The 23,844-nt window shown below is 35.5% G+C and overlaps 1 protein-coding gene across 1 annotated transcript; it reads right to left on the reverse strand.

Moving 5' to 3' along the window:
* Positions 1-16,519: 16,519 nt before the first annotated feature.
* Positions 16,520-18,270, reverse strand: LOC132007840 (T-complex protein 1 subunit zeta-like). The gene is given in 2 exon segments (XM_059386279.1): positions 16,520-17,552; positions 17,554-18,270. Coding segments are annotated over 2 exon segments (1,593 nt in total). The 3' UTR covers positions 16,520-16,676.
* Between the last annotated feature and the right edge of the window lie 5,574 nt (positions 18,271-23,844).

Raw genomic sequence — 23,844 nt, forward strand, 5'->3', positions numbered from 1 at the left:
AAAGAGATGTTTCTTTGTTAGAAATTCTGTACACTTTGGCAAAATGATTTTTATGGTGAGAAAAACAGCTACAGTTGCAATCCATTAATTTAGTGTCTATTCTGCTTTTATTAAGCTCAGCTAATACAGATAGCAAGGACAAGAGTTGATCCCAATCTGAACTTATTGAAACTATTTAAGCAATTGATATGTGAGTAAGTCAAAAGTTGTCCTGTTTTAAGATGATGGTTCACTCATCATTTTAAATCTTTATCATGTTTTTGTCCTGTTTTAAGATGATGGTTCACTCATCATCTTAAATCTTTATCATCATCTTTATCATTCTAACAACACAAGCAGATTTAATTTACTTTAATTTAATTTAAGCAGTCAACAAACATGAAGACCATGTACACCATGTAAAAAGGTACTACATTGGGCACCACCAGTTGTAGATAAGTAAAAACCAATATCTGTGAACTGGATCTTTAGAAAACAATAAGGTGCAAATGTCCAAACAGCTATAATATATGGCAAACCATACTGCTTACCATTTAAGTGGTAGAGTACTGGAGGGGTTCAGAAAAGGTAAAAAGGGCATCTGACTAAGGAATCCTGAGACATTTTATGATTGAGGTACCCTTAAAATAAGCCATATCTAAAAAAATTAAAAAAATAAAAATAAAATAAGGCATATCTGATTATAATTATAATTAAATACTGTATTACAGAAATACATATTTAATGTATGTTTCCCTAAGTAGAATTTAAATTTCATGAAAACCGTAACTATGTTTGTCTTATATCCAGTACAATGCCTACAACATTGTAGGCATCCAGTAATTGTTGAATGAATAATATATGAGTTAAAATGCAAATAAAATATTAAAGAAATATGACACATTTTAGTAATACTAGAGGAAAATAATGGAGCTTTATATAATTATTGTAGGGAATTTCCTTTAAGAGTAACCATAAAATAGAGGGAGCATAAGTTCTAGAGCAAGACTGCCTGAGTTTCAATCACGACTCTCATTTATAAGCTGTAACCACAGAAGAGTTATTGAATTTCTCTGTGCCTGATTTTCCTCATCTGTAAAATGAGAACATTAATGGTACAGAACCCATTATTTATTGAGAGGTTAAATGAGATAATGCTAGTATAATACTATAATAAAGCCTGGCATACAGTAAGCACTCAATAAATGTTAATTGTTATCATTACTGCTGCTGGTACTACTACTATCACTGTTATTATATATCATAAACTATTATTAAGGGCCAAGGATCCGAAGGTGGATAGTACCTCTCCATAGATTTTCTGGGAAAGAGATAAGGAAGTGAGTGATTACAGCAAATATTAGCTATTATTTTTAAAGACAAAAAATGGGATTTTTATATTAGGTATTGTGACTAATATAATGTTGCTATACCTTCTATGCACAGATCACCAATCCCCAAGGATTTTAGCTCCAATGAAGTATACTTGATGCTAAAAATAAAACTGCATATCCTAGAAGAGAACACAAGAAGTAACCTCTTTGACATCAGCCATAGTAGCTTCTTACTAGATATGTGTACTGAGGCAAGGGAAACAAAAGCAAAAATAAAGTATTGGGACTTCACCAAAATAAAAAGCTTCTGCACAGTGAAGGAAAAATCAGCAAAACTAAAAGGGCACCTACAGAATGGGGGAAGATATTTGCAAATGACATATCTGATAAAGGGCTAAGATCCAAAATACATAAAGAACTTATACAACCCAATACTCTAAAAACAAATAATTCAGTTAAAAAGTGGGCAGAAGATATGAATAGATATTTCTCCAAAGAAGACATCCAGATGACCAGAAGACACATGAAAAGATGCTCAACATCACTGATCATCAGAGAAATAGAAGTCAAAACTATGATCAGATAATGCCTCACACTTGTTAGAATGGCTAAAGTTAACAACACAGGAGACAACAGATGTTGGCAAGGATGTGGAGAAAGGAGAATCCTCTTACAGTATTGGCGGGAATGTAAACTGGTGCAGCCACCCTGGATAACAGTATTGAGGTTCCTCAGAGAGTTAAAAATAGAAGTAACCTATGACCTAACAATTGCACTACTAGATATTTACCCAAAGGATACAAAAATACTGATTGGAAGGGATATATACATCCTGATGTGTATAGCAGCATTATCAAAAATAGCCAAATCATGGAAAGAACCCAAATGTTCATTGACTGATGAATGGATAAAGAAGAGGTGGTGTGTAATGGAATATTACTCAGCCATAAAAAAGGAAAGAACTCTTGCCATCTAAAACAACATGGATGGAGCTAGAGAGTATTATGCTAAGTGAAATAAGTTAGTCAGAGAAAGACAAATACCATATGATTTCACTCCTATGTGTAATTTAAGAAACAAAAGAAATGAACATGGTCGGGGAGAAAGAGGCAAACCAAGAAATACCTCTTAACAATCGAGAGTAAACTGATGGTTACTAGAATGGAGGTGGGTAGGTGGACAGGTTAAATAGGTGAGTGGATTAAGGAGTGTACATGTGTTGAGCACTAAGTATTATATATAACTGTTTAAGCACTAAATAGCAAAACTGAACTAATACATTGTACATTAGCTAATTGGGATTTAAATAAAAATTTGGGGAAAGAAAAAAAATAACGAGTATTTGGGACCCAAATCCCTTCTTTATCCAAGCTTGGTAGATGCCTGCTATGTCTATTCTCACACCAGCAGAAGTTGGAGTTTTATTAAGTAGGGCAATCTCTGAACCACAAGAGGCCAGGCACATACCCTCACCCCAACCCCAACCCTAACCCTAACCCTAACTCTTAATTCCTAATCCGTAACTCTAATTCTAACCATAACCCTAAACCTACCCTCTGAGAGGTCTCTGAAATGCAGGATATCAAGCACATATCCTCACCCTAACCCTAACCACTAACCCTGAACTCCTAACCATAACCATAACCCCTAACCCTAAAGCTATCCCTCTAAAAAGGTCTCTGAACTACAGGCAGGATAGTAAGCACATACCCTCACATGGTCCCTAACCCTAACCCTGACCATTCTTCTGGCCCTAAACCAAACCCAGTGGAATATTACTACATCATCAAAAATATGGAATCTTGCCATTTACAATGATGTGTAATATTCTCTATAGTATATTATGCTATAGAGCATAAAGTTAAATCTCAGTTTTAATAATTTGACTATGGGTATATAAGGACATTAACAATCTGAATGAAGACATTGGATAGAATTATGTCTTGGGTGCCAAGACATATATACAAATACACTATATTTGTATAGTATATACTATAGAGAGTATTATGCTAACAAGTCAGTCATAAGAAAACAAATACTGTATGACTTCACATGAGGAATTTTGTATCTGGAATTTAAGAAACAAATGAGCAAAGGGTGGGGGGAAGCAACAGAGAGGCAAACCAAGAAATAGGCTCTTAACTACAGAGAACACACTGATGGTTACTAGAGGGGAGGTGGGCAGGGGAATGGGTGAAAAAGATGATGGGGATTAAGGAGTGCACTTTTGATAAGAACTGGGGTTTGTATGGATGTGCTGAATTACTATATTGTACACCAGAATCTAGTATTACACAGTATGATAACCAACAGGAATTAAAATTAAAAACTTAAAGTTTTTAAGTTTTAGTTTACTTCTTAAATAATTCAAATGCAATTCTACTGTTTGCATTGTTTCAGGGTCATAATTCAATGACAAGCTATCAAGTATGGGAACACCTGTTAATGGACACTCTGGTTTGTCAAAATTAGAGGGAACCAAAACTGATATTTACAGAAAGATAATATGTTACAGGAGTATATTTAGGATTAATCTATTAATTTATCTAAATAAATTGTTCATTGTGAAAATGCTAGCAGTAAGTCTACCCATCTTGGGTATAACTAACTTAAACATGAAATTAACTGGAGCAAAACTGATGCAATGAATAAATATCACATTATTTTATAAAGTCTACTCTAACAAGACTTCAGGGAGAAATAACTATGACTATTAAATTACATTTAATGAAATTAGCATAAATAAATGAGATTATTTGTCAAAAGCATTATACATCCACTGTTATTCCTTTACTCATTTTAGGAGGAGAGGGAGCAAAGTGAACACTATACAGCATTTATTTGTATGTCTGTGTGTGTCTGTGTGTGTGCATAAAATACATATATGGAAATGAAGACTTACATGCTCTCTATTCTTGATCTTGCTGAGAAATACCTAATATAGGTACAGTAAATACCACATATGTTCCTTTAAAATTAATAAGTATAAATCCCAGTATTTGATAAGAAATTAGAATTCAAGGACTTTAGTTAGTTGAAGACATGAGTATATCTGTCTTCAATTATTTCTTCCAACAAAAGATTTTTAACTTTTCATTAGTAAACTTGATCGCAAAGTCCTACCAATTTTCAGGAAAAACAAAATTTTTTTTTTTGCACTGAAAGAAAGCTAAAACACTGGCAGGGAAAAAAACAAGCACATTTTAGAATTTGGAATATTTCCTTATAATGATATGTTTTGTTGATTCTATTATGGGAATGTAGCAGTATGCCCTGTGCTGCTTTTTGGATAAAAATACTGAAATAGCAAGAAACCCCTTGGTCAATCATCAGAATGTGAAACTTAGACTAGCTGCTACTGTTGGAAATCTTGGGATTTTAGAACATTTGGTCATTGTGCAAGGAAAACAGAAAGAAATAAGCCCAATGGGAAACAAGGTTTTCGTGCTCAGATAATCTATCTACCTCTAAAAGTTCAGGTTTTTCTCCCAGTTTGGTGTGGAAATGCACCAATTCTACATTTTCTTTTTTTTTTTACTTTTTATTTTCAAATAATTTTAGACTTACAGAATAATGGCAAAAACAAGACATAATTCTTTTTTTAAGTATATTTTATTTTATTTTATTTGACAGAGAGAGAAACAGTGTGAGAGGGAACACAAGCAGCAGAAGAGGGAGAAGGAGAAGAAGACTCCCCACAGAACAGGGAGCCCAATGCAAGGCTCAATCCCAGGACTCTGGGATCACAACCTGAGTTGAAGGCAGACAGTTAAGGACTGAGCCACCCAGGCACCTCAAGACATAATTCTATTCAATGCCTTAACTCAGCTTGTTAATGTCCTTATATACCCATAGTCAAATTATTAAAACTGAGATTCAAATTTGGTACACTACTAGTAACTAAACTAGAGACTTTGGATTTAACCAGTTTTCTAATAATATATTTTTAATCTTGTAATTTTAGAATTTGTAATTATTGGGACACCTGGGGGGTGTAGTTGGTTAGGCATATCCTACTCTTGGTTTTGGATCGGGTCATGATCTCAGGATTGTGAGACCAAACCTTGCATTGGGGTCCATACTCAGCACAGAATCTACTTGGGATTTGCTCCCTTTGCCCCTCCCCCACCCTGCTCATGCACTCTCTCTCAAATAAATCTTTTTTAAAAATATGCATTCCTCTAACAACTAATGATGTTGCACATCTTTCATGTGCCTGGGGGACATTTATATATCTTCTTTGGAAAGAAGTCCACCTGGATCCTTTGTCTATTTTATGATTGGGTTATTTGTATGCATATGGTTGAGTTATAAGAGCCCTTTATATATTCTGCATATAAATCCCTTATCAGATAAATCGTGAGGAAATATTTCCTGCCATTCTCTACATTGTCTTCACTTTCTTGATAATGTCCTCTGATCAGCTCTCTGGTGGTCTACTGACTAGGATAATGTCCTTGAAACACAGAAGTTTCCAATTTTGATGAAGTCAGTTATCTTTTTTTAATTGATTGTTCTTTTGGTGTCATAACTAAAAAAACTGTGAGCTAATCCAAGGTCATGAGTATTTATGCCCATTCTTTTCTGAAAATTTTTAGCTTTAACTTGCATTTAGGTCCATTTTGAGTTGGCTTGTGACTGCCGTGAGGGAGGAGTTAAAGTCCATTCTCACAGCATCATTTGCTGAAAAGACCATTCTTACCCCCACTGAATGGTCTTGGAACACTTGTCAAAAAGAAACTAATCATAGATGCATGAGTTTATTTATGGACTCAGAATTCCATTCCTTTTCATCTATATGTCTATCCTTATGCTAGTAACATACTGCCTTGATTACTGCGGGTTTACAGTAAGTTTTGAAATTGTGCAAGTGTGAGTCCTCCAACTTAGTTGTTGTCCTTTGGCAAGATTTTTCTGACTATTTAGGGTCCCTTGAATTTACATATGAATTTTAAGATCATCTTGTCATTTCTGCAAATTATTGACTCCTATGATCAATTTTGGGAATATTTACACATTTAAAATACTTAATCTTCCAGTCCATAAACATGATATATACTTCCTTTTCCTGTGTTTGCTTCTAAGATTTTCTCTCTCTTGTTGACTTTGCACAGTTTTATTGAGAACTGTCTGTGTGTGTCAAGGTTCTCCAGAGAAAGAGTATATAAACATAAATATAGATCTTAGATACCTGTATATTTACATGTAGAGATATATCCACATTTGGAGAGTGAATTAGAGAGAAAGAGACAGAGAAAGGAGAGATATTTATTTTAAAGAATTGACTCCTGTGGTTATAGGAGTAGATTAAGCCTGAAATCTTCAGGACAGGCTAGCAGGCTGGGTATTCTAGCAAGAGTTGATATTGCAGTCTTGAGCTCAAAGTTTGGAAACTACAGCAAAATTTCTCCCTTGCAGTATGAAGGCAGAATTCCTTCCTCTTCGGGAGACCTCAGTCTTTGCTCCTATGGCCTTCAGTTGACAGGATGAGGCCCACCCACATGATATGTAATCTGTTTTATTCAAAATATACTGATTAAAATGTAATCACATCTTTTTAAAAAACCTTCAAGCACAGACTAGCTATTGTTTGGCAAAAGAACTATAGGCAAGCCCAGGTTCACATATAAAATTAACCATTACAGTGTGATTTTCTTATTTTGTTTGGTATTTCATTGGGCTTTTAGAATTAGTGGCTCAATGCTTTCCATCAGTTTTAGAAAATCTTCAGCTATTATCTCTTCAAAAATTGCTTATGCTTCATTTTTTCTCTTTTCAATATGAGACTCCATTACCATATGTGTTAGACTTTCTGTATATTTTATGCCCCTTACATTCTGTGTATTGAGTTATTTTTGTCTCTGTGTTCTTCAGTCTAGTTATTTACCTGACACATTTTGTTTCCCTAAGTAACTCTTTAGCTGAGCCTAATCTTCTCAAGACCATCCATTGAGTTGATTTAGTTCACTGTATTTTTTAAATTAAAAAATTTTTATTAGGTTCTCTTTTATAATTTTCAGTTATCTGTTTCTGTTTACTGTTTATACTCCTTTATCTTCATAGGCAGTTATTTTAAAGTTTGGTTTATCATAATTTCATTAGAATTTTCTGTGTTTCTCTCTGTGTTGTGTATTGTTTTTCTTTCGCTAATTTGTTTGGTTTTGGTCACTCTATCTCATTATCTTCATGTGCCTGGTTTTTTATCAAGGGCTGGCTATTGTATATTAACATCATAAAAATGATATTGAGGTATGAGATGATGCCATCTTCCTCCAAAGAAGATTTGAATTTGCTTCTGGGAAAAGGGCTAGGATACTAAAACAATACAGATCAATGCAACCCAGTCACAGAGTATGATATTTTTTGAAGCATACTTTCAGTTTCTGAGCGTTCCAGAGTATTTCTGGCTCACCCTTAATCTGTTATAATCCTTTAGAGTCTCAACCCCAAGTATAAAGGGTTCATAAGTTTTCCCATTCCTTGGTAAACCCTAGAGAACCATATAACCTATGCTCAACTTCTCAGGTTTTCAACAGCCTCTTCTAATATTAGCAGATATAATTTAGGGAAAAGCTCACCCAAAGCAGAACTGGTTTAGGGTTTCTTTGTTCTCTCAGTTCTTGACTCCATAATTCCTCAATATTAACTTTCTTTAGTCTTCAGATAGATGTTTTAAAACATTTTGTTCATGTCTTCTATTTGTTCATATTAGGACAATTGATCAGCACTAGCTAGTCTGTCAGAGGAGGTGAAATTTTTCCTAAATATGACTTTAATGAAAATTTTCAAACTTCTTCCAGCCACTATGTTGGAACTTGATTGTTTTCTCCTTTTTCTGCCCTAAAGTTCAATTACCCAAAAATAGGTCAAAAGAGAAAGGGGAAAAAAGAAAAATAATGCACAACTTGGATAAATCCTCTTAACAATCAAGAACTAAGTCATTTTAAATTAAAAATAAAATGTGCATTAATTAAACTGAGATAATCACTATGATGAATACTGAACACTAATTATTTCTAAAACTTTGTTTTTTTAACTAAACTTTTCATTGATTAGTCCCTCCTTTCTCCCTTGATCTAAATGCCACTTCTGTCATATACCACTTTCTTATTTATGTGTATTTCTGTTCTGCTGATTCTTCTCTCTCTCTCCCTAATATGCTACTCAATATTTTTGCATATATGTTTCTGATATTGGCCTGTTACTGTCCTTTACTTTACTGTTCTTATCAATATTATGTATCAGGGTTATGAAATTCTCATAAAATTAGGAGAAAAAGTCTTTTTCTTCTATTTTCTGGCACTGTTTGAATAAAGAAAAGAATCACCTGTACCTGGAGGGTTTGTAAAACATGTCTTTTTAAACCCACTAGATCAAATTCTTTCGTAATATTAATTCAGTGTATTTAATGTTCATAGGACTATTCTGAGTGTTTTAGTAAATTGATCTTATTTTGAAAATACATTATCTCTGATTTACTTCTTTTGCTTAGTGTCATACCCTCTAGTTCCATCCACATCATTGTAAATGGCAAGATTTTGGTTTTTTTGATGGCTGCATAGTATTACATACTATATATATGTCACTTCTTATTTATTCATTCATCTGTTGATGGACATCTAGGTTCTTTCCATAGTTTGGCTATTGTGGACATTGATGCTATAAACATTCGGGTGCACATGCCCCTTTGGATCACTACATTGTATCTTTAGGGTAAATAAGCAATAGTAAAGTTGTTGGGTCATAAGGTAGCTCTATTTTCAACTTTTTGAGGAACCTCCATACTGTTTTCCAGAGTGGTTGCACCAGCTTGCATTCCCACCAACAGTGTAGGTGAGTTCCCCTTTCTCCACATCCTCGCCAACATCTGTCATTTCCTGACTTGTTAATTTTAGCCATCCTGGATGGTGTGAGGTGGTATCTCACTGGTTTCAGAGAAAGAAAATCATCTTATGATTGTATGATAATTATCATATGATCTTTCTGATATGAGGAATTTGAGAGACAAGGTGGGTGATCATGGGGGATAGGGAGGGAAAAAATGTAACAAGATGGGACCAGGAGGGAGACAAACCATAAGAGACTCTTAATCTCAGGAAACAAACTGAGGGTTGCTAGGGATGTGGGGGAGGGATAGGGTGGCTGGGTTATGGATATTGGAGAGTATGTGCTATGGTAAGTGCTGTGAATTGTGTAAGACTGATGATTCACAGACCTGTACTCCTGGAAAAAATAATTCATTATAAGTTAATCTTTAAAAACACATTTGTTATTATGTACTCATACTCTTTAAATAAGTATAATGATGTATTAAACTTTTGTTTCTTTTCTTTCAAAAAATTATAAAGAAAATACAGATTTACCTGAACATTTTTCTCACTTCATCTTGGTTTTCTAATTTATAGAATGAGAAATATCCTGTTATTAACTTCAAATGTTCCTACCAAAGCAATACAATGGTCCCCTTTTCATGATAATACTTTTTAATTTTGTTTTTTATTTGTTTAACATTATTGTCAGAAGTTCCTATATCTTAATAATTATTATAAATATTTAGAATTTCAATTTTTAATCCTGTTGTTTCTTTGTATTTTCTTTAATATCTGTTTTCCTACTTGTGATTTTCTTCTATTTTTTGGTTTTATACTAATGTTCTCTGTCTAACTTTTCAAAGTGAATGTTTGCCTCAGTGATTTTCCATCTTTCTTCTTTTCAAATACATTTATTTCAGGCTATAAATGTTCTTCTAAATACTGGATTTTTCTGCATTCTACAAGGTTTGATTTACAGTGGTTCCTTTGTTCTTCAGTTTTAAGTATTTGATAATTTCCATCATGGTTTCTACATGGTTTCTTATATAAATCTTTATTTAGAAATTTCTTCCTTTAGGTGTTTCTGATTTCCACATATGGCAGTTGTACATGCAAGCTTTATTTGGGAGACACATTGACAGGTTTGCAGGCATGCAGGGAACTCCCTCCAGCATGTGACTGCTCAAAGGCTTTGGTGATGGTGGTGGCTACCATCCTGAAGTGGATGACAACAAGGGAAATCCAGGGTGAGGGGTATATCAGAGATGGGTCTCATGGTTCTAGGTGATGTCCCTCAGCAGCACCGCAGGAAGTCTTTGAGTTCAAAAGGTCTGAAGAGCAACAGTGGTTAAGAGCTTTACAGTTGGAGGATTTCTCTTATCAATGGTTAACATGTCTTGTAGTTTCACAGGGTATGCAAAGCAGGCAGATTCTAAATGGCTAAATATCTGCTTATTTCGGGTATGTTTAAAACAATTAGATGTGCAGGGGCACCTGGGTGGAATAGTCAGTTAAATCTTGACTCCTGATTTTGTCTCAGGTCCTGAGATTGAGCCCCAAAGGGGACTCCATGTTCAGTAAGGAGTCTGCTTGAGATTCCCTCTCCCTCTGCCTGTCCCCCCACTCTCCCTCACTCTTTAAAATAATCAATCAATCAATCAATCAATCAATCTTAAAAGAAAAAACAATTACACGTGTAAAAATTTGAGTTTAGTGCCAAAGGGAATTTAGGATAATGGATCTCACCCTGCTGTGTAGGAATAAACAGTCTAGGGACCAATATACAGAGACCATCTTTGGTTCATTTATATAACATGTAAAATAAGGGCATGTGCATTCGTCCCATATAGCATGTTGCCTGAACTGCTACGTTTAGTTTTTTGCCAATGGAGCATTATGCAGAAATAATTTATATTTCAAGTATACTAGGCTGATTTCTAAGGAACTATTTTTAACTCTATTACTAATTTCACAATACATGGTAGTACAGTAGTAACTGGCAGCCTGTGGCCAAAACCTGGTCTTTCTATATGAGCCAAAGTAACTAAAATGTAAGATATTTGAGAGGAATGAAACTTGGAGCTAGATAATCTGATCCAATGCTTCATTTAAAAATGAAAAAACTGAGTCACAGAAAGACTAAATGTATTATTTGCAGTTACATACCTAATTAGCGACAGAACTACAATTATAATTCAGATCTCTTGGTTCCTAGTCTACTAGTCTTCCTGCTATGCTATAACAAGGTAAATCTACTAGGTATATTAATAATTTTATAAATAGTATCTACCAATTGCTTTGTTTCTACAGTAATCACTTATGTATTTTAGCTACATTCCTCATTTTTGCCTTTACCAAACCTCATGTTACAAATGATGGAAGTATAGCAAAAATGTAAACAGATATAAAGCCAGGGTTCACATCTAGATTTTGGTTCCCCCAAGCTCTTCCTCTTCGTGATACACAATGGTAATAGTGAGGATACATTTATAGTTAGTAGAGATACAGTTAGTACTACATTGCTATGCTGAAATTCCATCAAGACAATCATTGTTTCTTAATAAATCAGTTATATCAAAGTGTTACATGAAAAGAGCAACACCGAACAGGTTTATCAATTTCAATTATTTCTTACCAATGGGTTGTCATTTCAATAAATACTTATCTGAGTACAAACAAGTTTCTGCTTGCTCCCTAACAACTCTAACATCACAAGAAAGAGAAGGTGTATTATGAGATATGAGGGATATATACAACGGGTTTTATGTTGTTGTGCTCTTTGCTGTTTCATGTTTCAAACAAAGTCTATTAATAATATTTACCATGCATTTATCACTATCTCTTGTCACTCAGATTTTTAAACATATAGACCTTTATGAGCATGTATGTTTGTTTAACTACTGTCTTGAGTTATAAAATTGAAATCAGGAATGTTTACAAGTTGCTTCAGTGCTCATTTTAAGTTTAGACACATTTTTCTCTTCAAGTGACATCTTAAAGCTAATTTTGGCTTTAAAAAAAAGCTGAGTATACAGTAAGCACAAAATTTACATTTACACACAGACATGAGAAAAGCAAGAGAGTCTGCTCTGAAAGGTGAATATTTCAGAAATATTTCGAGCATGCATATTTCAAAAGTAAGTTATGCTGATAACCTATCAATCTTGGATCATAGGTCATCTGTAACTAGAGTAATTCACCTGAGTCATGTTACTTTTACAGAATAAGGTATTTCTTCTTAGTTTATTAGTCTTCTTTTATTGCTGTTAGTACAAAGTGCTCCATAAGAAAAGTAACACTGATGACCAGACAACAGCATTTCATAAGTGTCTCTGGCATTAATCAGTGTGCTTGAATCCATGGAGCTATTATTTTATCCACATTTAAATCCTGATTACATTTTATTCTGTCTTGGCAATGCTCACAATGTGATCTTCATTAGAATGTATTTTAAGCTTTCACATGCTGGCATGACCATTATTTGTATCCAACGCTGTGAGCAGTAAATCATGTGGAAGATATCTACAGAGTTCCAGGCTCCAAAATTGCCTTCTTGTTTTCATTTCATTCTTAGTGTTCTTCAAGGTCTGAAAGCGAGTTTAAAATGTAACTATCTCTGGAAACTAAGCACTTTAACTGGAGAACCTTAGAGCCCTACCATTTGCAAATAAAGATGTCTACCCACTTCCCTCAGTACCTCCCTCTGATGAGTAAACATGAAGTAGTTCGAGTGTATCTGGCTATCTTAGTCCATAGTCTTAGTCTGCTGAATTATTTCAACTGTTTCAGGTATTTGCAGCAAATGTTAAAAGGCCTGATGTCCCAAAGCTCTTCCTATACCACTTGCATTTTTGTGTCCCCACTCTGGAGGTTCTTTTAATTCCCTTAAAAAAGGGCCTCGAGTCCTCACATTTTGTACATTTCCTTTAAGCAGTGTGAAGCTCTAATATAAGAAGCTATTTATGACGAGTTTTCCAATAATTGTGAGTTAGGTCAAATCTGGTATCCAGACCTGGCTTCCTATAACATAAAGCCTTTCATTTGACCTGGCTTCCTATAACATAAAGCCTTTCATTTTGCTTGCTATTCAGGGCTTATCAAAGTCATATTCAATAGAGACAGTTTCACATAATGTTGAAATCACAAGATTCTGAATTAGATAGACTTGAGTTTGAGTCCTAGATCCCTACCTTATAAGCCTCTAACCTAAGGCAGTTGTTTTAAACCCAAGATAATTTTATACCCTGCACATTCCATGCCTAGAATACTTGGCAGTGTCTAGAAACATTTTTGGTTATCATAGCTAGTGAGTGCAACTAGAATCTACTGGGTAGAGATTAGGGATGCTGTTAAACATCCCACAATACACAGAATAGGCCCCTAAAACAAAGACTTATATTAGCCCAAGTGTCAATAATGTCCAGGTTGAGAAGCCCAAATAATAAGGCAAATTATTTGAAAGTTTTTAGCTTCCTCATATTTAAAATGAGAGGAGTATAGTCATCTCTCAATCATAGGGCTCAAACTGACTATTTGGACATTAACTTTGTTTAGAGTTCAGTGATTGACTCAGAATGTACACCTTATGAGGAGAAGAATTGCTCATTTTACCTCTAGACATATAAAAGAGGAGGCAAATTGCCCTGTGGTTAAAGCAGAGATAGAGGAAGAGGGCCAGAACTCCTCTTGCTAGGCCTCTCCATTTTATACCAGTCCCCAATTTAATCAGATTTATATCTGGCTAAATATCAGAGTATAACAGAGTCCTTTCTTGGCAACTTGAGTTAGTGCCCTTCTAAAGATAGTGCCCCCTCCTTCTCATTGTGTTTCCCATCAGTGATTCTCTAATGGCTAGAGTTTCAAATCAAGAAGGAACACCATGAAAGTGCATTACAAGAGACAGTTTTCTTCTATTTGGTTCTTTCAGTATCCCACACAGCATACAATGGAGGCAGCTAGCTATCCTTCTGAAACAAAATACACCTTGTGGGTAAGTACATGAGACATTTATAACAACACTTATTTAGCATTATGTGCAAGGCATTATGCCATCTAAGTCCTTTACATTATTCACTCACTTTAATCCTCACACAAACAATATGAAGTAGTTACTAATATCTTCTTTTTACAGATGAAGACATTTGGACACTGGGAGACTAAGTACCTTGCTCAAGACAATTATACAGCTAACAAAGTAGAAGGGCCAAGATTCAAAACCAGGATATCTGGCTCTAGAGAATCCAGAGCCTGTGCTATTAACAACTATACAAACCAGAGTCTCAAATAAGGAATATAGAAGAAACTTGGAGTATAAAGATCTGTATTCCAAATAAATCTTGTTAAAAAGGCAATTGGATTTTTTATTTTTTATAAACATATATTTTTAGCCCCAGGGGTACAGGTCTGTGAATCACCAGGTTTACACACTTCACAGCACTCACCAAAGCACATACCCTCCCCAATGTCCATAATCCCCCCCCCTTCTCCCACACCCCCCCCCCCCAGCAACCCTCAGTTTGTTTTGTGAGATTAAGAGTCACTTATGGTTTGTCTCCCTCCCAATTCCATATTGTTTCATTGATTCTTCTTCTACCCACTTAAGCCCCCATGTTGCATCACCACTTCCTCATATCAGGGAGATAATATGATAGAAAAATAAATAAATAAATAGATAGATAGATAAAATTTAAAAAAAGAAAAATAAAGCTATTAACTATTTGGTTAATTGGTTATTGGATAAAAAAAAGAATACTGCCTTTTTAAAACTAATCTGGGCTTTTGTAGACCTGTTTGTAAGACACATATTTGCTGTAATTTCCACATGTTTAAAGACAGAGAAATGTGTTTTACTTTACCTATGAAATATGAAATCTTACGTATACATTAAATTTTTTTCTAAAGACTTAATGAAAACCAAACCCTCTTGACTATAGTGAAATGAATAATCTTGTATGTGTTTCATATTTTAACCAAGTGTATTCCATTTATGTTATTGAGTAAATTAACAAGATTTTTTTACTAAAAAAAAAAAAAGGTAATTGGAGGGGTGCCTCACTGGCTCAGTCAGAAGAGCATGTGACTCTTGATCTTGGGATTTTAAATTCAAGCTCCACATTGGGTGTAGAGATTACTAAAAAATAAATAAACAAACAAAAAGAGGCAGTTGGAGTTTCATGAATTGGGTGGGAAGAAAAGTACAGTTAAATGCATAAAAACAAGTCAAATTTTAAAGTGGAAGTTAATGCAGCATAGTGGAATGTATACTGGCTTTAAAATCAAAGATTCTGGGCCTAAATTTATCTAAATTTCTTAGATAAAAGAATTTAGTGATCTTGGGCATATTACGATAGTCCATGATCCTTACTTCTTTTTGAAGGCAAAAATAACCAAATTTGCAAAATACCTCTAACAGTATCTAGGACATAATAGGCATTTTATAAATGTTCGTTTGCATTCTTTCCCCCAACATTCTGCTTACATCTGTTCTTCCTGAAGGAACAAATGAATGTTTTCCTTGGAGTGCCCTAATCTACAAAAAAACATATCCTAGATCACATAGAGGAAATGGTGTCCTAGACAATATGGAGAGCTGTAAATTCTCATCGTGCTTAGTGGTGATGTATTTCTAAAACCTTTGAGTATATGTCTCTCTACCTCATGAATGAAGATGATGTGGTGCATCCATCATCATCAGAGATTCCACCTTAGAACACAGAGTATTAGTGGATTAAAAAAGGCAATATAATGGTCACCCAAAAAATTTTTAATAAAATAAACTAAACAGACTTATAAAACCAAGCAATGAGCATAAATATTGTGTTATGAAATAGTTGTTTTGACATATATACACACAGGCATATGATTATGTTCATATGCATATATTCTTATGTGCATACATATGTACATCTACAATCATAGATGGATAAATAGAGAATAAGCCTTGACATAAAATGCATTTGTTTTGTGGGGGATAGATACATAATACTCTTGATGTAAAATGCATTTCTTTTGTGGTAAATCAAGATTGAAAAGCACTGTGTCAGAGTTGTTGGTTTTTTTTTTTTTTTTATCTGACAGGATATGTTCACAATGTGCCATAAATAATCTCACAGAAAACCGCCCTTGTGATCAGGGCCCTGAAATTATAAGGTGACTAAGCTAACATGAGTAGGGCAAACAGGCTTACATCATAAAAATACGATGTAAGAGAGTATTTTTACGTATTTTTTTTGTTTGTTTTTCAAGTTACATTTAGTAACAAGGTAGATAACATATACTTAACTAACATGGGACTTTTGTTATCACTCTAGCTAAAGCAAACATCCTTCTCATTGGGTAAAACCGGTCTGCTTGATGGGTGTATACTGCAGTGCGATTTAAAAAAATACTGTAATTTCAGAACTTCAGAATTTAGGTGTCAGTGTTCTCTGTTTTCATATGGGAAAAGAAGATGCTTTTGAAAATTGTTTGAAGCTTGGACAAAATTGTCGCTATATTCTTAGAATCACTCTATAGTCTTCATGATTTGGATGACATGAAGGAAGCTTCAAATTCAACCTTTTAGAGAAGACATTCCAGCTCGCATGATCTCATCAACCAAGAGAATGTTGGTGGCAATCACAGTGCAGGATCGAAGCAGCTGCTTCTTCACAAAATAGTTATCCCATATGCCTACTTCGGCTGCTACCATTGGCTCACCTGTGTTCAGGTCCACACCAACAAGTTGACCTGATTCTGAATGTTCTGCTTGAACTTTAACTAGTGTTTCCTGAAGGTCAAAACCAGAATTCTGAGCAAGTATCTCGGGAATAATGAGCAATGCATCAGCAAATGCTTGAACTCCCAGCTGGGCCCTGCCCTTTACACTGGGCTTGTACTTAATCAAGGCTTCTGCCATTGCCACTTCCACTGCACCTGCTCCTGGAACTACACAGCCATCATCAAGAGCATTTTTAACAGCCCTCAAGCCATCTCTTATTGCATCTTTGATTTGTGTGAGTGTGTGCTTATTTGGTCCTTTGATCAATAATGTGACAGAGCGAGGATTGTTACATTTCTCAATAAAAGTGAACTTCTCTTCTCCCAATGTATATTCATAGACAAGTCCTGCATGTCCCAAACAATCAGCACTTAGGTCATCAAAGGAATTTAGAGCCACTCCACCACAAGCAAGAGTCAGCCTTTCCATATTTCTCCGTTTAGCTCTACACAGAGCTACTATACCTTCTTTTGCAAGAGCATCTAAGGAAAAGGGGTCTATTCCCTTTTGATTAATAACAATGAATCCTTTATCTGAATCACCACAAACTTTCTTTTACAATTCTATTATTTTTTTAACTCTATCTTCAATGAATTTTCTTTCAGCCTTTACAAGCTTCTCTCTCTCTTCCGCACTCTTGTAAAAAAAGCCAGAATTCTCTTCTGTTTTTTTCATATTCTAATGACACATTGCATGTGAGGATGTATGCATCTTCTACTCTTTTTTTCATATCCCCATGTGCCCCATGGTCCAAAACAAGACCTCTGATTAAGCTTGTATCAGTTTCAGATTTATGTTTCATCTCCATGATCTCAACCATGAAGAGGTCGATAGGTTCATCTTGTTTTTTAATGGCCAAAATGGAGTCTACCACAGCCTCTGTTAAGACATCAGCAAGTTCAGCATACACTTTAGTACACAGAGATGTTTTGACCACATCTATAAGTGTTTCCCTGTCCATTTCTTTGCTTACTTTGACTTGTTCCAAAAACTGAAGTGTCTTTTCCTTTGCAGCTTCAAATCCTTCTGTTATTATTCTGGGATGAAGACCTTCAGAAATGTAGAGATCTGCCTGCTTCAGTAGCTCGCCAATGATTAGGACATTGGAAGTGGTACCATCACCAATTATGTCATCTTGGGCTGCTGCTACTTTGGCTATTAAGGAGGCTGTTGGGTGCTGAATTTGCATTTCATGAAGCAGTACATTGCCGTCTTTAGTGAGCTTGATGTCTCCAGCTCCCGAAACCGGCATCTTCATGGTGCCTTTAGGCCCCAAGTTGGTCCTCAGCACATCCTGCAGGTCCCGGGCCACGCTGATGTTCACCGCCAATGCTGACTGGGCTCGAGCTACCTCGGCCTTGGGGTTCAGGGTCTTCACGGCCGCCATGGCTAACCAGCACAGGAAGAAGAAGAGACTTGGTGGCGCACTGAGTGCCCAACGCTGGCGCAGCGTGGCCTATTTTTACGTATTTTAAGTATTTTACGTATTTTAAGTATTTTAAGTATCATATTTTTACGATGTAAGAGAGTCACTAAAAAGGACCACATAGTTATTTCTTGGTGTCCCACAGTACTCTCAATAGAGTAAGAAGTCAATAAATAACAATCGATTCACGTTCATGAAGCAATGCAGTAACAGATGAAGCACTACTTAGAACTTTCAGAACCATGTCCTAAAGCAGCCACAGGAGAACTTTTGTACTGACTCAACAAAATTTGCAAAATATATAGATAGATAGATATAGATATATATTTTTTATGTTCATTTTCTATTCTGGCAGGCTCAATAATTAATAGTCCAAGAATATACCCAACTTATCTTACCTATTCCTTTTTTAGCATTTTTTTTTAAATTTTTATCTTTACAGTCATATTCCATCCCTTCATTGTATTTACCCTTATTTTTGTGTGTGTGTATATATATATATATATATATATATATATATATATATAAAATTTTTTTTCTTTCTTTAAAATTCTGGGAGGTAGTTTCTTCTAAGAGACCAAAATACACCCAAAATCAAGTGGGTGGCTCTGCTCTATTCACCAGTCTAACATATGCATACACACACACACACACACACACACACATACACACACATAATTATTTTTTTAATTCTTTCCCCATTTCCTCTTCCCCCAGTTTTGGGTCTCTTGTGATTCGGTTAGCATACGTTTTTCTGGGGACTTTGCCACCCTTTTAGTATTTTATTCTCTCGTTCATATATTCTTATCTGGATAAAATGACCAGGTGGAAAAACTCATTTACAATCAAAAGACACAAGGTATCAGAATGGATTAAAAAAAAAAACATCAATATACTATCTACAAGAAACTCATTTTAGACTTAAAGACACCTCCAGATTTACAGCGAGGGGGCGGAAAGCAATGTACCATGCTAATGGACATCAAAAGAAAGCTGGGGTGGCAATCCTTATACCAGAACAAATAGATTTTAAGCCAAAGACTATAATAAGAAAGGAGGAAGGACACTATGTCATACTCAAAGTGTCTGTCCAACAAGAGGATCTAACAATTTTAAATATCTATGCCCCTAACTTGGGAGCAGCTAAATATATAAATCACTTATAAAAAAATCAAAGAAACTCATTACCAATGATACAATAATAGTAGGGGACTTTAACACCCCTCTCACTGAAATGGACAGATCATCCAAGCAAAAGATCAACAAGGAAATAAAGGCCTTAAATGACACGCTGGACCAGATGGACATCACATATATATTCAGAACATTCCATCCCAAAGCAACAGAATACACATTCTTCTCTAGTGCACATGGAACATTCTCCAGAATAGATCACATCCTGGGTCCTAAATCAGGTCTCAACTGGTATCAAAAGATTGGGATCATTTCCTGCATATTTTCAGACCACAATGCTCTGAAGCTAGAACTCAATCACAAGAGGAAATTTGGAAAGAACCCAAATACATAGAGACTAAACAGCATCCTTTTAAAGAATGAATGGGTCAAGCAGGAAATTAAAGAAGAATTGAAAAAATGAACAAAACTAGGAGCTGGTTCTTTGAAAGAATTAATAAGATTGATAAACCCCTGGCCAGACTTATCAAAAAGAAAAGAGAAAGGACCCAAATGAATAAAATCATGAATGAAAGAGGAGAGATCACAACCAAAACCAAAGAAATACAACTAAAAGAACATATTATGAGCAACTATACACCAGCAAGTTTGACAATCTGGAAGAAATGGATGCACTCCTAGAGACGTATAAACTACCAAAACTGAACCAGGAAGAAATAGAAAACCTGAACAGACCCATAACCAGTAAGGAGATTGCAGAAGTCATTAAAAATCTCCAAACAGGGGCACCTGGGTGGCTCAGTGGCTTAAACCTCTGCCTTTGGCTCAGGCCATGATCTCGGGCTCTCTGCTCAGCGGGGAGCCTGCTTCCTCCTCTCTCTCTCTCTCTCTCTCTCTCTCTCTCTCTCTGCCTGCCTCTCTGTCTGCCTCTCTGCCTACTTGTGATCTCTGTCAAATAAATAAATAAAATATTAAAAAAAAATCTCCAGGGGTGCCTGGGTAGCTCAGTGGGTTAAAGCCTCTGCCTTCAGCTCAGGTCATGATCCCAGGGTCCTGGGATCGAGCCCCGTATCAGGCTCTCTGCTGAGCGGGGAGCTTGCTTCCCTCTCTCTCTGCCTGTCTCTCTGCCTACTTGTGATCTCTGTCAAATAAATAAATAAAATCTTTAAAAAAAATAAATAAAAAATAAAAATAAAAATAAAAAAATAATCTCCAAACAAACAAGAGCTCAGGGACAGATGGCTTCCCAGGGGAACTCTACCAAGCATTTAAAGAAAAATTAACACCTCTTCTCCTCAAACTGTTCCAAGAAATAGAGATGGAAGGAAAACTTCCAAACTCTGTTATGAGGCCAGCATTACCTTGATCCCAAAACCAGTCAACGACCCCACTAAAAAAGAGAATTACAGAAAAATACCCTTGATGAACACAGATGCAAAAATTCTCACCAAAATACTAGCAAAGAGGATCCAACAGTACATTAAAAGGATTATTCACCATGACCAAGTGGGATTTATTCCAGGGCTGCAAGGTTGGTTCAACAACCACAAATCAATCAATGTGATACAATACATTAATAAAAGAAAGAATAAGAACTATATGATGCTCTCGATAGATGCTGAAAAAGCATTTGACAAAGTACAGCATCCTTTCCTGATCGAAGCTCTTCAAAGTGTAGGGATACAGTTTACATACCTCAATATCATCAAAGCGATCTATGAAAAACCCACCACAAATATCATTCTCAATGGAGAAAAACTGAGAGCTTTTCTGATAAGGTCAGGAACACAGCAGGGATATCTATTATCATCACTGCTATTCAACATAGTACTAGAAGTCCTAGCATCAGCAATCAGACAACAAAAAGAAATTAAAGCATCCAAATCAGCAAAGAAGAAGTCAGACTATCACTCTTGCAAATGATATGATACTTTATGTGAAAAACCCAAAAGACACCCCTCCAAAACTGTTAGAACGCATAAAGGAATTCAGTAAAGTGCCAGGATATAAAATCAACGCACACAAAATCAGTTGCATTTCTATACACCAACAGCAAGAGAGAAGAAAGAGAAATTAAGGAGTTGATCCCATTTATAATTGCACCCAAAACCATAAGATACCTAGCGATAAACCTAACCAAAGAAGGAAAGTATCTGTACTCAGAAAACTATAAAGTACTCATGAAAGAAATTGAAGAAGACACAAAGAAATGGAAAAACATTCCATGCTCATGGATTGGAAGAACAAATATTGTGAAAATGTTGATGCTACCTAAAGCAATCTACACATTTAATACAGTCTCTATCAAAATACCATCCATTTTTTTCAAAGAAATGGAACAAATAATCCTAAAATTTATATGGACCCAGAAAAGACCCTGAATATCCAGAGGAATGTTGAAAAAGAAAACCAAAGCTGGTGGCATCACAATTCCAGACTTCCTGCTCTATTGCAAAGCTGTCATCATCAAGACCGTATGGTGCTGGCACAAAAACAGACACATAGATCAATGGAACAGAATAGAGAGCCCAGAAATAGACCCTCAACTCTATGGTCAACTAATCTTCGACAAAGCAGAAAAGAATGTCCAATGAAAAAAGACAGCCTCTTCAACAAATGTTGTTGGGAAAATTGGACAGACACATGCAGAAAAATGAAATTGGACCATTTCCTTATAGCACACACAAAAATAGACTCAAAATGGATGAAGGACCTCAATGTGCGAAAGGAATCCATCAAAATCCTTGAGGAGAACACAGGCAGCAACCTCTTCGACCTCTGCTGCAGCAATTTCTTCCTAAAAACATCGCCAAAGGCAAGGGAAGCAAGGACAAAAAATGGACTATTAGGACTTCATCAAAATCAAAAGCTTTTGCACAACAAAGGAAACAGTTAACAAAACCAAAAGACATCTGACAGAATGGGAGAAGATATTTGCATTTGACATATCAGATAAAGGGCTAGTATCCAAAATCTATAAAGAAGTTATCAAACTCAAGACCCAAAGAACAAATAATCCAATAAAGAAATGGACAGAGGACATGAACAGATATTTTTGCAAAGACATCCAGATGGCCAACAGACACATAAAAAAAGTGTTCAACATCATTCAGCGTTCAGGAAATAGAAATCAAAACCACAATGAGGTACCACCTCACACCAGTCAGAATGGCTAAAATTAACAAGTCAGGAAATGACAGATTCTGGCAAGGATGCAGAGAAAGGGGAACCCTCCTAAATTGTTGGTGGTATGCAAGCTGGTACAGCCACTCTGGAAAACAGCATGGAGTTTCTTCAAGAAGTTGAAAATAGAGCTACCCTAGGACCCAGGAGTTGCACTACTGGGTATTTACCCTAAAGATTCAAATGTAGTGATCTGAAGGGGCACGTGCACCCGAATGTTTATAGCAGCAATGTCCATAATAGCCAAACTATGCAAACTATGCAACTGTCCAAAATAGCAAGCTATGCAAAGAACTTAGATGTCTGTCAATATATGAATGGATAAAGAAGATGTGGGATATATATATATATATATATGCAATGGAATACCATGCAGCTATCAAAAGAAATGAAATCTTATCATTTGCAATGACATGGATGGAACTAAAGGGTATTATGCTGAACAAAATAAGTTAATCAGAGAAAGAATTATCATACGATCTCCCTGATATGAGGAATCTGAGAGGCAGAGTGGCGGCCTTCGGGGGTAGGGAAGGGAAAAATGAAACAAAATGGTATTGGGAGGGAGACAAACTATAAAAGACTCTTAATCTCACAAAACAAACTGAGGATTGCTGGGAAGAGGGGGATTATGGAGATAGTGGTTTTGCTATGGACATTGGGGAGGGTATGTGATATGGTGAGTACTGTGAAGTGTGTAAACCTGACGATTCACAGACCTGTACCCCTGGGGCAAATAATACATAATATGTTAATAAAAATAATTTTTAAAAAACCAACTAAGTGCAGCATGGGAATGACATGGTTTAGCAACAATACATATTTCAAAAAGAAAAAGACTGGACATTTTAGTTTAAAGTGAATACAAAATGAGTCAACCTTCCAAAAGTGCATTACAATTTAGGTTATATTACTATACAGGCAAAAATTTTAAATAAAGGAGTTGACAATCTTGCTCAGACCATACCTGAATATGGCACTCAGTTCTGAAAGCCATACTTTAGAATTTGTTTATGTGAAAGCAGTCAAACTGATGACAGAACTTGAAACCATTTTATATGAAGAATAGGTAAAAGAACTAGTAATATCTAAGCTGTAAAGGTTAAGCCAAAGAAAGAATACTAAACTACTTTTGTGAACTCCTAAAAGAAGACACTGGGACTTCTGGGTGAAAACTGACACATGTCAGCTTGCATCTTTTTTTTTTTTTTTTTTTTT

This window comes from Mustela nigripes, chromosome X (genome assembly GCF_022355385.1).
Source record: "Mustela nigripes isolate SB6536 chromosome X, MUSNIG.SB6536, whole genome shotgun sequence".
Lineage (NCBI taxonomy): Eukaryota > Metazoa > Chordata > Mammalia > Carnivora > Mustelidae > Mustela > Mustela nigripes.